Source organism: Medicago sativa, chromosome 6, assembly GCF_051527215.1.
Source record: "Medicago sativa cultivar Bolivia chromosome 6, Bolivia_mono, whole genome shotgun sequence".
Classification (NCBI taxonomy): Eukaryota; Viridiplantae; Streptophyta; class Magnoliopsida; order Fabales; family Fabaceae; genus Medicago; species Medicago sativa.
This window is the reverse complement of record NC_140754.1, coordinates 21,350,242-21,363,010: the sequence shown is the minus strand read 5'-3', so window position 1 is coordinate 21,363,010 and position 12,769 is coordinate 21,350,242. Positions and strand designations below refer to the sequence as shown.

General features: G+C 37.6%; 1 protein-coding gene across 1 annotated transcript; it reads left to right on the top strand.

Moving 5' to 3' along the window:
* The first annotated feature begins 200 nt into the window (after window positions 1-200).
* LOC146913648 (F-box/kelch-repeat protein At3g23880-like) lies at window positions 201-1,178 on the top strand. Its single transcript, XM_085720965.1, has one exon. It carries the CDS (start codon window positions 201-203, stop codon window positions 1,176-1,178), a length of 978 nt encoding a protein of 325 aa, XP_085577091.1.
* Window positions 1,179-12,769: the final 11,591 nt, after the last annotated feature.

Sequence of the window (12,769 nt, the reverse complement as noted above, 5' to 3'; positions counted from 1 at the left end):
ACCTTCTCGTCTGTCAGATATTCTCTTCAAATGTCACCGCCGTCGCTACCAACTCTTCACTTCGATCTCATAACAGAAATTCTATGCAGACTCCCAGTGAAATCCCTCATGAAATTCAAGTGCGTCTGCAAACCCTGGAATTCCCTAATTTCTTCCAATCGTAAATTTGCCAGGAAACACCTTCCCTGCATGTCGTCACCATGAACCATAATCTCATTCAACAATCAGAGAACAATCCATCCAACTTCTCTATTTATCCTCTGCGAACAATCTTCACCAGTTGCACCACCACCAACACCGCAGACATCACATTCCCTCTCCACAGTGAAAACTATTTTGATGATCGTATTCACATAGTTGCCTCTTGCGATGGAATCCTTTGTTTAAGTGTGGGGCCTTGCTGTGAAAGCATCACTGTTTTGTGGAACCCTTCCGTTAGAAAATATAACATATTGCCGCCTTTGGAACAAAATATATGCCCCCTTTGGAAGAAAATCTACGAACCAGGTATAACTATGTTCAAACAGTATGGCTTTGGCTATGATAATATAACGGATAATTACAAAGTTGTTGCTGTTTTTATTTATACATGTTATAGTAGTGGTATTTTCAAAACTCAAACTCAAGTGAAGGTTCATACTTTTGGTACTACTTCTTGGAGATTGATAGATGAGTTTCCTTCTGGAAGTTTCGGTGAATTCTCAGTTCGACCAGAAATATTTGTAAGTCGCTCAATTAATTGGTTGGTATTTAACAGTGATTCAACTTTGTGCTCAATTGTTTCTCTTGATTTGGGGACAGAATCCTATCAAGAGATTTTGCAGCCTGATTATGGAGAACAACGGGTAAAAAAGGATAATATCTTGATCTTGGGGGTTATGAGGGATTGCTTGAGCCTTCTTAGTGGAGGAGATATTTGGCTTATGAAGGAATATGGAATTAGAGACTCTTGGACTAAATTTGCCACTATTCCTCATGCTTCTTATTTGTATGGTTCTTATTTGTATGGTGAAATACTTTATAATTCTGAGGATGACCAAGTGTTGCTGGAGTTTATAACGACCGTGCCCGATTTGAAGTTTGTGATTTACGATTCCATAAATGATACTTTTAAGAGTCTAGATATGGAGACACATGGGATGATCTACGTTGAGAGTTTGATATCACCTTGTTGTTAATGTTAGTATGTACATGTTTTGCTATACCATTTGTGCATTATATTCAATTGTAACTTTATGTCAAACTTCGGTCCATGTTGTGTATATATCATGTGTTTTTTTTTTTTTTTTTTTTTTTTATCAATGGTAACTTAATAAATCATTGTTAATTACCGATCAATGGAATGTACAACATGAAAAACTGTTGTTTGTTCAATTTATCTTTCTTTTTTTAACAGGTTTGTTCAATTTATCTGTTTTTTCAAGTTGTTGGTTCCTTCGTTGTGCATTACATTTTATACAGTCCACGATCATGCATTGCATTGGATGCTTAGTTGTTTGGTTTTCTAAGATTGGAATAAGTATTTTGATGTATGCCTAGTCAATAGTATGTTTGTTAACATATCTGCTAGCCGCACAAATCTTGTTGTGTTTAAAGTAAAAAATTTAAACTTGTCCGTCAATAGTTAGAACTCAGAAGGAGAGAGCTGTGAGAACCTTGTCTAAGTCTTGTTTGGTCATCATAATATATTTGCGATAGTGATTCTATCTGCTGCTCTTGTTCCCCATACCAATATAGCTTTTTAGTGCTTCAGTTGACTAAGCTAGCCTCTCTATATCTTGATCCGATCTGTTTAGTGGGTCTATATTCTTCCAAAGTTAGGAAGGCTAAAAAATGTGATTCTTCGGATCATAGTAAACTATCTGTAAAATGAAAAACATCAGTTTGATTTTTGACACATCATTGTTTGTGCAGTTTGGAGGGCTTCTAACAGCTGGGATCCTGGCATTCTTTGGATGTAAGTTCTCTTAAAATTACTTGAACGGCTATATTTGTATTATTATGGATTTCCTTTACTATTTAGGAAAATTATTTTAAATCCGAGGTAATATGAGAAATTAAAGGCTTAATTACTCTTTTGGTCCCTTAAGTTATTTGTTGGTTACATTTTGGTCCCATAAGTTATTAACGTTACAATTTGGTCTCTTAAGTTACTTTTTGGTTTCGTTTTGTTCCCTTAACTATTAAAAGTTTCGTTTTGGTCCCTTAACTTATTTTTTTGGTTTCGTTTTGGTCTCTTAACTTATTTTTTGGTTTCGTATTGGTCCCTTAACGCTAATACATTCATCCTAACGTAAAGGACCAAAGTGGTTGACGGAGGAAGAGTTAAGGGACCAAAACGAAACCAAAAATTAAGTTAAGGGACCAAAACGAAACTTTTAATAGTTAAGGGACCAAAACGAAACCAAAAAGTAACTTAAGGGACCAAATTGTAACGTTAATAACTTATGGGACCAAAATGTAACCAACAAATAACTTAAGGGACCAAATCATTAATTAAGTCGAAATTAAAAGTATGTATTGTTAAAGAGGATTTTACCATTGCGGGATCAAGAGCACGAGGTGAAAAAAGCGTTGAAAAGGATGAGTAATGGCATGGCAGTTGGGCCGGACAACATACCTATCGAAGTGTGGAAAAGTCTTGGCGATAGAGGAATTGTGTGGCTCACAAAACTTTTCAACGAGATTATTGAAGGTGAGAAAAACACAAGAAGGGGGGGTTGAATTGTGTTTTGAAAAATTCTTCGTTTCTCCTAAAAACTGAACACACTGATCAGAAGCTAAGTGAGACAGCTTCTGAAGTGATAATCAGAATCTAAATGCAGCGGAATAAAACAGAGAGAGAAGAAGAACGACACAAAGCAATTATACTGGTTCCTTCCACAATCCGGAAGTAGTTCAGTCCCCCTTGCACTTCCAAGGAGATTTCACTAAGAGTAATATCTGATTACAATTGCTCAAGCACACAAGCAAGAGACTTCCTTTGCTCAAGCACACAAGCTAGAGACTTCCTTTGCTCAAGAACACAATCAAGAGACTTCCTGCTCAAGCACAACTGCAATAGACTTCCTAACTAAACAAAATTACACAGAAAATTGTTTAAGGTTGAACACTTGATATACAATCAGAGGTGCTCACAATACAAATCAGATACAGACTCAATGGACTTAAGAATTTCTAATATGACTTTGAGACACAGAAATTCTAAGTGAATGCAGAACAATTTCAGCAGAGGTTTGGCACTTGTAAAAATGTTGTGAGTCTTTCGTTCAGCGTTCTTGCATTACCAAATCTCTAGATCTTTACTCCTTTATATAGAGGTGTGAAAGAGACGTTGTGAAATTGCCAGCACACCAAAGAGTCGTTGTTGAAGCTTGATCTTTCACCAATGATCTTTTGCCTGATTTGGTTGTTGTCCTATGAAGAACCAATTTGAAATCCATTCCTTATCCAAAGGAACATATATGCAGGCGAGACCGTATTCTGGAGCTGTTTTCTTGTCTTGTAGCGTGGACACAAAACAGAGTAGTGGAGAACGTGGTTGTACAATTCGTACAAAGTACAATGTCAACGCTTTCGTCCAAATTGCAAGCACATGCCTTCAAACACCTTTGAAATGACCGTTGCAATGTTCCACTAATTTTCTGCTGTGTTTTCGAAACCAATAGACAACTTTTGCAATGTAGATTCTTCAATCTTTGAATGTTCTGCAAATCCAGTTGATCTTCAGCTTCTGGTGAAATGACTTCTGATGAGGCAGCTTCTGATGATGCAGCTTCTGCAGCTTCTGATGGTGCAGCTTCTGATAATGTGGCTTCTGGACCTCTTGTCTTCAGAAGCACTATTTCTTCAGGAGCAGCTTGACTTCAGGAGCGCTTTTACTTTCAGGAGCGTATTGCCTTCAGAATCATCTAAGCTTCATTTTCTTTTGCTCTTTATTTGCTCATTCAGAACCAATCAATGATGTAACTTTTTTAACTGTGGTCCTGTACACTTGAACAAATATTAGCTTGTCCAATTTACAATTTTTAATACCTTGTTATCATCAAAACTTTTTAAGGTTCATTGTTAAACACATTTTGTTCCAACAATCTCCCCCTTTTTGATGATGACAAACAATAGTATTTAAAAATTGATCAATTGTTGTTAATCTAATTAACAAGTTGACCTTGGGGTTCTGAGGTTTGTAAGCTCAGAGTCTGAGGTTTGTAAGCTCTAACTCCCCCTGAGTCTGATAGTCTTTAAGGTGAGGTTTGTAAGCTCCCCCTAAGTTCTATCCAAGTTAATTAAATTCATTTTTTGCACAATAATATCAGAGCTAAAAAAAATTGAAAGAATTGACTTATAGATAAGAAGAATGGTTCAATTAATTGTTATTTGAAATTTGATACTCCCCCTTTTTGATACACCGATAAAAAGGATAGAAATTTTCAAAATTTTCAAACATTAATTAATGGGGCTCAGAGCCTTTAAATACTATCCCATATACTCCCCCTTTTGTCATTAGCAAAAAGACATAAACAAAAAGAAGAGATGAGAAAAACGTAAGATTAAAGGTTCAGATCATAATTCAAATAAATTAAAAGCATTTTAACCATCTTCAAAGATTAAATAAACAGTCATAGCAAGCAAATAATGACATACAAGGTATAAATAGTTAAAGATTTTCAGACGCAGGAAGAATTCAGAAGCTTATAATATTAGAAGCAAAAAGAACTAATTCAGAAGCAGAAATGAACAAAGAATATCAAAAGCCTAAAAAGACAGAAAAATAAGCTAAAAGTGTGCAACTATGGGTTTGGCTTATTTCTCTAAAATCTTCTTCAGAAGCTCTTGAACATCAGCATACTTCTTGTCCATATCTTTTCTGTAGTTGTCTTCTCTGATCTTGGCTTCTTGCATGTCAGCTTCCAACTGTGATATCTTCAGCTTTTGCTCTATTAGCTCTGTTTCAAGCCTGTCATTTTCTTCTTTGAGCACCTTGTTCTCCTGAGCTAGAGCCAGGTTAGGCGCATCAATCTTTTCCAGAATCTCAGAAGGAATGATCAGATGCAGCTCCTTAGGCAGGAATTCATCAGGTTCTCTGCCTCTGATACTGAGTGGATTCTTCACCCAAGTACCAAGAATTTCTACATCTCCAGCATTCTCTTCAATTCCATTCAACCAATCTTCCAGCTTCTGCTTGGCTTGCTCTTGAGCCTCAATGCAGGAATCATGCAGTGCTGAAATAAGGTTGACGACCCTTTCTTTGATCCTTCTCCATTGCTTCTGATAGCTTATTGTATGACCCAAGTCATTTCTACTTGCTATCAGTCTGAGAACTTCAGAAGCAATATCTTCCCACACATCTTTTAGTACTTGAGAATCCAGGTAAATGGTGGGAGGTGAAGGTTGTTTAGAGGGTTTTGGAGGGGCTAGGGGAACAATTGGTAGGTTTGATGATGATTGGTCATTTGAGGATTGGCTAGTTGATGGTTGGTCAGGAGTGGGGTCAACTACCATATCAGAGGCATGATCATATTGATCATCCTCAGAGTCTGTGTCCATATCACATACACCAGTATGGTGGATGATCTTGATGACTTGAACTGGTGAAGAAGATATGGAAGCAGAGGTTAGCTCAGGAACAATGTGTTCAGGAGCGGTAGTTTCAGGTTCAGGTTCAGGAGTGGGTTTAGTAACTGGTTGTTCAGGAACAGAATGTTCAGGAACGGTCTTTTGAGGAGTTGGTTGTTCAGGAACAGATGGTTCAGGAATGATTGGGGGTGATGAAGTTGTAGGGGGTGAAGAGGCTTTTTTCTGGTGAAGGTGTTTGTTGTGGGGGGTCTTCTGAAACAACTTTATCAGAAGCAGCTGCTTCTGAAGTTGTCTCAAAGGCTTTCTCTGAGGTTGTGGTAAAGCCAGATTGGGGTAGTTCACCTAGATAATGACTTTCTAGGTGATCTAAAAGAGATGTGTCTTCAGAAGGAATAGAGGATGTGGTACAAGATGTGTGAGAAACTAAAGGTACCTTAGATAACATTGCAGAGTTATCTACAGCTTCTGAAGTTCCAAGATTCTGAACTTGCTCCACATTTTCAGCAACAGCTTCATCCACTATTAGAGTCCTTTCTCCTTCCTGTTCTTTTTCAAGTTCTTTCATGGCTTTCAGTTCTTGCCTATTTGCCAAATAGTCATCAGAAAGTTCCTTAGCCATTCTCTTCATGGCTGGAGTCATTTCAACCATGGAACTTTTCTTGTCAACAGGAGCCTTCTTCCTTTTCAACTTTGGCTCAGCCTCTTCTTCTTCTATTTCTTCAAGAGCTTCCTCCAACCTTTCTTTATGAAAAATGGTTTCAGCTTTTCCTCTCTTTCTCTTAGCAACCTTCTGTTGCTTGCCCTTATCAGTAGTTGCTTCTGATGCAGTAGCACTCTTAACCTTCTTTACTTTAGCAGGCACAGCTTCCTCCTGAGTGCTTGTAACTCCCTCCAAGACATACTTAGCAACTGATTTAGCCAAGATTTTCGAATTGCTTTCTTCAAAGATTGAAGGAAAGTCTCTGATAATCCTAGTTTCTTCTGTGGTTAACTCCAACCATTTTTCATTCTCAGGAGCTTTCTTGATAAACTTCATAGAGTGTAAGCTCCTACTACTAATAGTCCTTTCAGCAGTAGATACTTCAAAACATTTGTCAGAAGCACTCCTTGTATTTCTCAAAAAGTCCAGCACTCTTCCTTGATGAAAGATCTCAGACAATAATCTTCCATAAGGTATTTGTTTTCTTCCTTTAATAGTACCTTCATTTATAGCCCAGCATAGATGATCCATTACATATCGTGGGAAGTTTATCTTTTCCAGATTGGTCATGAAGTAAATTGCTAGCTTCTGTTGGTTGTTTGGTTGATCAGACCCACCTGCTCTTTGAAAGAAGCAATCGTTACTGAATTTCACCAACATTCTGTTGTGAATCTCCATTTCAGAAGGCTTAGCATCTTTGTTACCACCCAGAAGAGTGTTGTAGTAGCTTTGCAGCAGGACATCATCCTTCTTAACTATTTCTTGAAACCTTCCTTCTGCATTCATTCTACAAGCTTTAGCTATAACGCCCTCAGTGATGGTTATAGGGATGTCCATCACTTCAGACCTTATTTCTAAGCTATCAAACGATGTAGGATTCATATTCATGGTCATTTTCCCTTTCTTTGACCCAGCTTGTTTGCTTACAACTTTTGCAGGCTTTTCATTGAATACTTCAGATTTTAACCAAAAGTCCTTGACCAAGTTCACATAAGTTGGTCCATTTAGCATCTTGAAATACTCAGACAGCTTCTGAGTTTCTATCAATTCTTCCATGTTCACTTTGTACTTCTTAAGAGAAGCGAAATCCACGGGTGATTCTACTTGAACTGTTAAAGATTTCTATGGAATATCCATAGTCTTCTCTTTGTATACGGACCCAGATCCTGATGCGCCTTGCTTGCTTGATGAAGATTCTGAAACTTTTGAGCTTGAAGATGCCATTTGATGATGATTGAAGAAGATTTAGAGAATTTAGGGTTCTAAGGTTTTTTGCGCTTACTTCGCAAGAGGTTTGAGAGCAAAATGTGTTTGTTGTGAGTGAGTAGTGTGTGAATTGACAAAGTGTTAAAGGTAAAACGATTGCAATTCAAAAGAGACAAACAAACATAACATTAATGACAAAATTGGGGGCGCGTGAAAAGTACTTTCAAAGCTATTAAATCATCATTGCCCTTTTAGTTATACACCAACACATACAGGCCACGTAAGAAGTTCACAGAGTAACTACCAAGTTAGTGGGCCAGAAGTTACTTTTAAAAAGTAACTCCCAACGTTTCCACTAATTCAACTATTTGAAAGCAATAAATCCAGCTTCTGGACTTCAGATGCTGACGTCATCATCAGAAGCGAGTTTTCCTCAGAACCTCAATAAGGAGCTTCTGATGGACTACTGCTTATGAACTAACTTTAGAACCTAAAATCCTATTCAGGAGCAAGCAAACATCTAATCAGACACGTAGTGCATGTTCAAATTTTTCTTTATAAAATCATATCTTTCAACAGTTAAAGGCTTAGTAAATATATCAGCCCATTGATTTTCAGTATCAATGAATTGTATATCTAAAATTCCTTTTTGAACATAATCTCTGATAAAATGGTGTTTGATCTCAATGTGCTTAGCTCTAGAATGCAAAATTGGATTTTTAGACAAACAAATAGCAGCAGTATTATCACAATAAATGGGAATACTGTTAGCAGTTATCTGATAGTCTTCCAACTGATGTTTCATCCAAAGTAGTTGTGTACAACAACTTGCAGCTGAAATGTATTCTGCTTCTGCTGTAGACATAGCAATAGTTGTTTGTCTTTTGCTAGCCCAGGATATAAGATTATCACCCAGAAATTGACAATTGCCACTGGTTGACTTTCTTTCAATCCTATCACCAGCATAATCAGCATCACAGAATCCAATTAGCTTATAATCTAAGGATTTCCTATAAAGGAGTCCAAGATTAGTTGTTCCTTTCAAATACCTGAAGATTCTCTTGACAGCAGTCATATGAGATTCTCTAGGATCTGATTGGAATCTTGCACACAAGCATACACTGAATAAAATATCTGGCCTAGATGCAGTGAGGTATAACAAAGAACCAATCATACCTCTATATAGCTTCTGATCTACTTTAGCTCCTTCATCTTCTTTGCTTAAGGTGCACGTAGGGTGCATTGGAGTGTTCATCACTTTACAATCTTCAAGTTTGAACTTCTTCAGAAGCTCCTTTGTGTACTTTGATTGATGAACATAGACTCCATCTTTGCATTGATTGATTTGAATGCCAAGGAAGAACTTCAGCTCTCCCATCATGCTCATTTCAAATTCATCCTGCATTAACTCCGAAAATTCCTTGCAAAGAGATGCATTAGTAGAACCAAATATTATATCATCAACATATATTTGCACAACAAGAATATCTTTCCCAAGGGTCCTTCTGAAGAGTGTAGTATCAACCTGTCCTCTTTTAAAATCATTCTTGATTAAGAAATTACTTAGTCTATCATACCAAGCTCTGGGAGCTTGTTTCAAGCCATATAGTGATTTCTTCAGTTTAAAAACATGGTCAGGATATTTAATATCCTCAAATCCAGGAGGTTGCTTGACATACACTTCTTCTTCTATGACACCATTTAGAAATGCACTCTTGACATCCATTTGATATAATATTATGCCATGATTAACTGCATAGGAAAGAAGTAACCTGATTGCTTCCAATCTTGCAACTGGAGCAAACGTTTCAGTGTAATCAATGCCTTCTTGTTGACTATACCCTTGTGCAACAAGCCTGGATTTGTTTCTTGTTACTTCACCTTGCTCATTCAGCTTGTTTCTGAATACCCATTTTGTTCCAATAATGTTCTTGTGCTGAGGTTTGGGTACCAGATCCCACACATCATTTCTTTGAAATTGATTCAACTCTTCTTGCATAGCTAGGATCCATCCATCATCTGAAAGTGCTTCATCAACTGTTGTAGGTTCAATCATTGATATTAGTCCAATCATTGACTCTACTTGTCTGAAATGTGATCTTGTTCTTCTTGGACTATCTTTGTTTCCAATGATTAGCTCCTCAGGATGTGAAGACTTGTGTTTGAATGTGTTTCTGGGAGGATCTTCTTGATGTGAGCCATCTTGTGCTTCATCAGAAGCAGCTTCATCCTACGCTTCTGATGTGGGTTCAGCTTCTGGACTATCTTCAGATTCAGCTATCTGATCAGGTTCTGGAGTAGCTTCAGGAACCTGTATCTCTGCAAAACTTTCATCTTGCTTTGAAGTTTTATCTTCAAGCTCCTTGTCATCAAATTTAACGTGCATAGATTCTTCAACACAGAGTGTTTCTGAATTATACACTCTGTATGCCTTTGACCTTTCAGAGTAACCTAAAAAGATTCCTCTTTGGGCCTTGGCATCAAATTTCTTTAGGTAGAACTTGTTGTTCAGAATGTAACATGTACATCCAAATTGATGAAAGTCAGAGATATTGGGTTTTCTTCCTTTAAAGAGTTCATATGCTGTTTTCTCCAAAATAGGTCTGATATAGATCCTGTTTTGAACATAGCATGCCGTATTCACTGCTTCTGCCCAAAAATGTTTTGGTAAATTGTTTTCATGAATCATGGTTCTGGCCATTTCTTGTAAAGTTCTATTCTTTCTCTCTACAACCCCATTTTGTTGTGGTGTTCTAGGAGAAGAGAATTCATGGAAAATTCCATGTTTTTCACAAAAAGCTTCAAATGGCTCATTTTCAAATTCTCCACCATGATCACTTCTGACTTTCAAAATTTTTGATTCTTTTTCAGATTGAATTTGAGTGCAGAAGCTACTGAATACATCACACGCAACATCTTTACTCTTTATGAATTTCACCCAAGTCCATCTGCTGTAATCATCAACAATGACTAATCCATATTTACTTCCATATAAGGATGCAGTACTCACTGGTCCAAATAAATCAATATGGAGTAATTCTAAAGGTCTTGAGGTTGAAACGATGTCTTTGGTTTTAAAAGATGATTTCACAATTTTCCCTCTCTGACATGCACCACAGAGTGCATCTGAATGATAGTCAATGTCTGGTAGCCCTTTCACAAGTTGTAACTTACTAAGCTTAGAGATTAACCTCCAGTTAGCATGTCCCAACCTTCTGTGCCACATCCATTTCTTATCATTCACTGATAATAGGCAAATCACCTTCTGATCAGCCAATTCAGAAAAATTGATTTTATAGACATTGTCAACTCTCTTTCCCTTGAACACAATGGATTTGTCTTCCTTGTTGATTACTGTACAGTTGGGTTTTTCAAAAAGCACATCATAACCATTATCACAAAATTGACTAATGCTCAAAAGGTTATGTTCAATACCATCTACCAACCATACATTATTAATTGAGGTAGAGGAATTACCAATAGTTCCTGTACCTATGATCTTGCCTGTCTGGTTTCCTCCAAACTTCACATTTCCTCCCTCTTTCATTGTTAGGCTGAGGAACATGGACTTGTCTCCTGTCATGTGTCTTGAGCAACCGCTGTCTAGGTACCATGATCTTTGCTTTGGCACTGCTCTTAGACATACCTCGTTTTCATCTTCTGAGTCTGAATCTGATCCAGCTTCTGAAGTTGCTGTTGCTACCAACCCAACAGCTACCTTTGCATCTTCATCAGCTTCCTCTTTATCAGATCCAGATTCACTACCCAAATCATCCCAGGTTGCCATTAAACTCTTCTTAATCTGCTTCTTGAATTTGCTTGGTTTGAATGTAGACCTCTTTGACTTGTCCTTTGACTTTTCTCTTTGAAGATCAGGGCATTCAGCAATGAAGTGTCCCGGCTTCTTACAGTTGAAGCATCCCTTCTGATCTTCTTTCCTTGAGCTTCTGGAGTTACCCCTTTTGGCGAGAAACTTTCTGTTCTTCTTGGCCAGATATTGAAGTCTGTTTGAGAGCATGGCCATTTCAGCAGCATCTGGTTCAGAATCTGAACTTGACTGTTCTTCCTCTTCAGATTCAACCACTTTGAGAGCTTTTGATGACTTGCCTTTGGATGGAAGAGATATTGATTTACTCTTCTTAGTAGACTCATGTTCATTAAGACTTAACTCATGAACTTTGAGAGAACTAACAAGATCTTCGACACTTAAAGTGTTTAAATCTTTAGCTTCCTCAATGGCAGTCACCTTTGGTCTCCATCTGGCAGATAAGCTTCTGAGTATCTTGCTTACATGATCAGAAGCAACATAGCTCTTCTTTAGAATCTATAGCCCAGAAACTAAGGTTTGAAACCTTGAGTACATCTCCTCAATAGTTTCATCATCCTTCATCTTGAATAACTCGTACTGATGTACAAGCAGGAGAGCCTTTGCTTCTTTGACCTTTTTGCTCCCTTCATAATTTGAACAGAGAGAAGCAAATATAGCTTTAGCAGTGGATTTGTCACTCATCTTCATGTATTCTGCTTTGGGTATGGCAGTGACAAGGGCTCCTCTGATAATATGATGCTTCTTGTAAAGTTTCCTCAGTTCTGGAGTATGTTTCTTTCTATCCACAGCAGCTCCTTCTTCATCAAGGACTAAATCACCAACACCATCTTCCAGAATATCCCATAATTCTTCATCTAGGCTCATGATGTAACTGTAAAAGTTGGTCTTCCACCAAAAAAATTCTTCAGCATCTCCATTGAATTTTGGAATCTTCCCAACACTGGATTTCTTACTATCACTATAATCATGTGAGACATTTTTATAGCTAGTATCACCAGAACCAGTAGGAGGAGGAATAGACATGTTTTTCTCAGATCTTTGACTGTTGCACGGTCAAGTGTTACACAACAGACCAAGGCTCTAGATACCAATTGAAGGTGAGAAAAACACAAGAAGGGGGGGTTGAATTGTGTTTTGAAAAATTCTTCGTTTCTCCTAAAAACTGAACACACTGATCAGAAGCTAAGTGAGACAGCTTCTGAAGTGATAATCAGAATCTAAATGCAGCGGAATAAAACAGAGAGAGAAGAAGAACGACACAAAGCAATTATACTGGTTCCTTCCACAATCCGGAAGTAGTCCAGTCTCCCTTGCACTTCCAAGGAGATTTCACTAAGAGTAATATCTGATTACAATTGCTCAAGCACACAAGCAAGAGACTTCCTTTGCTCAAGCACACAAGCTAGAGACTTCTTTTGCTCAAGAACACAATCAAGAGACTTCCTGCTCAAGCACAA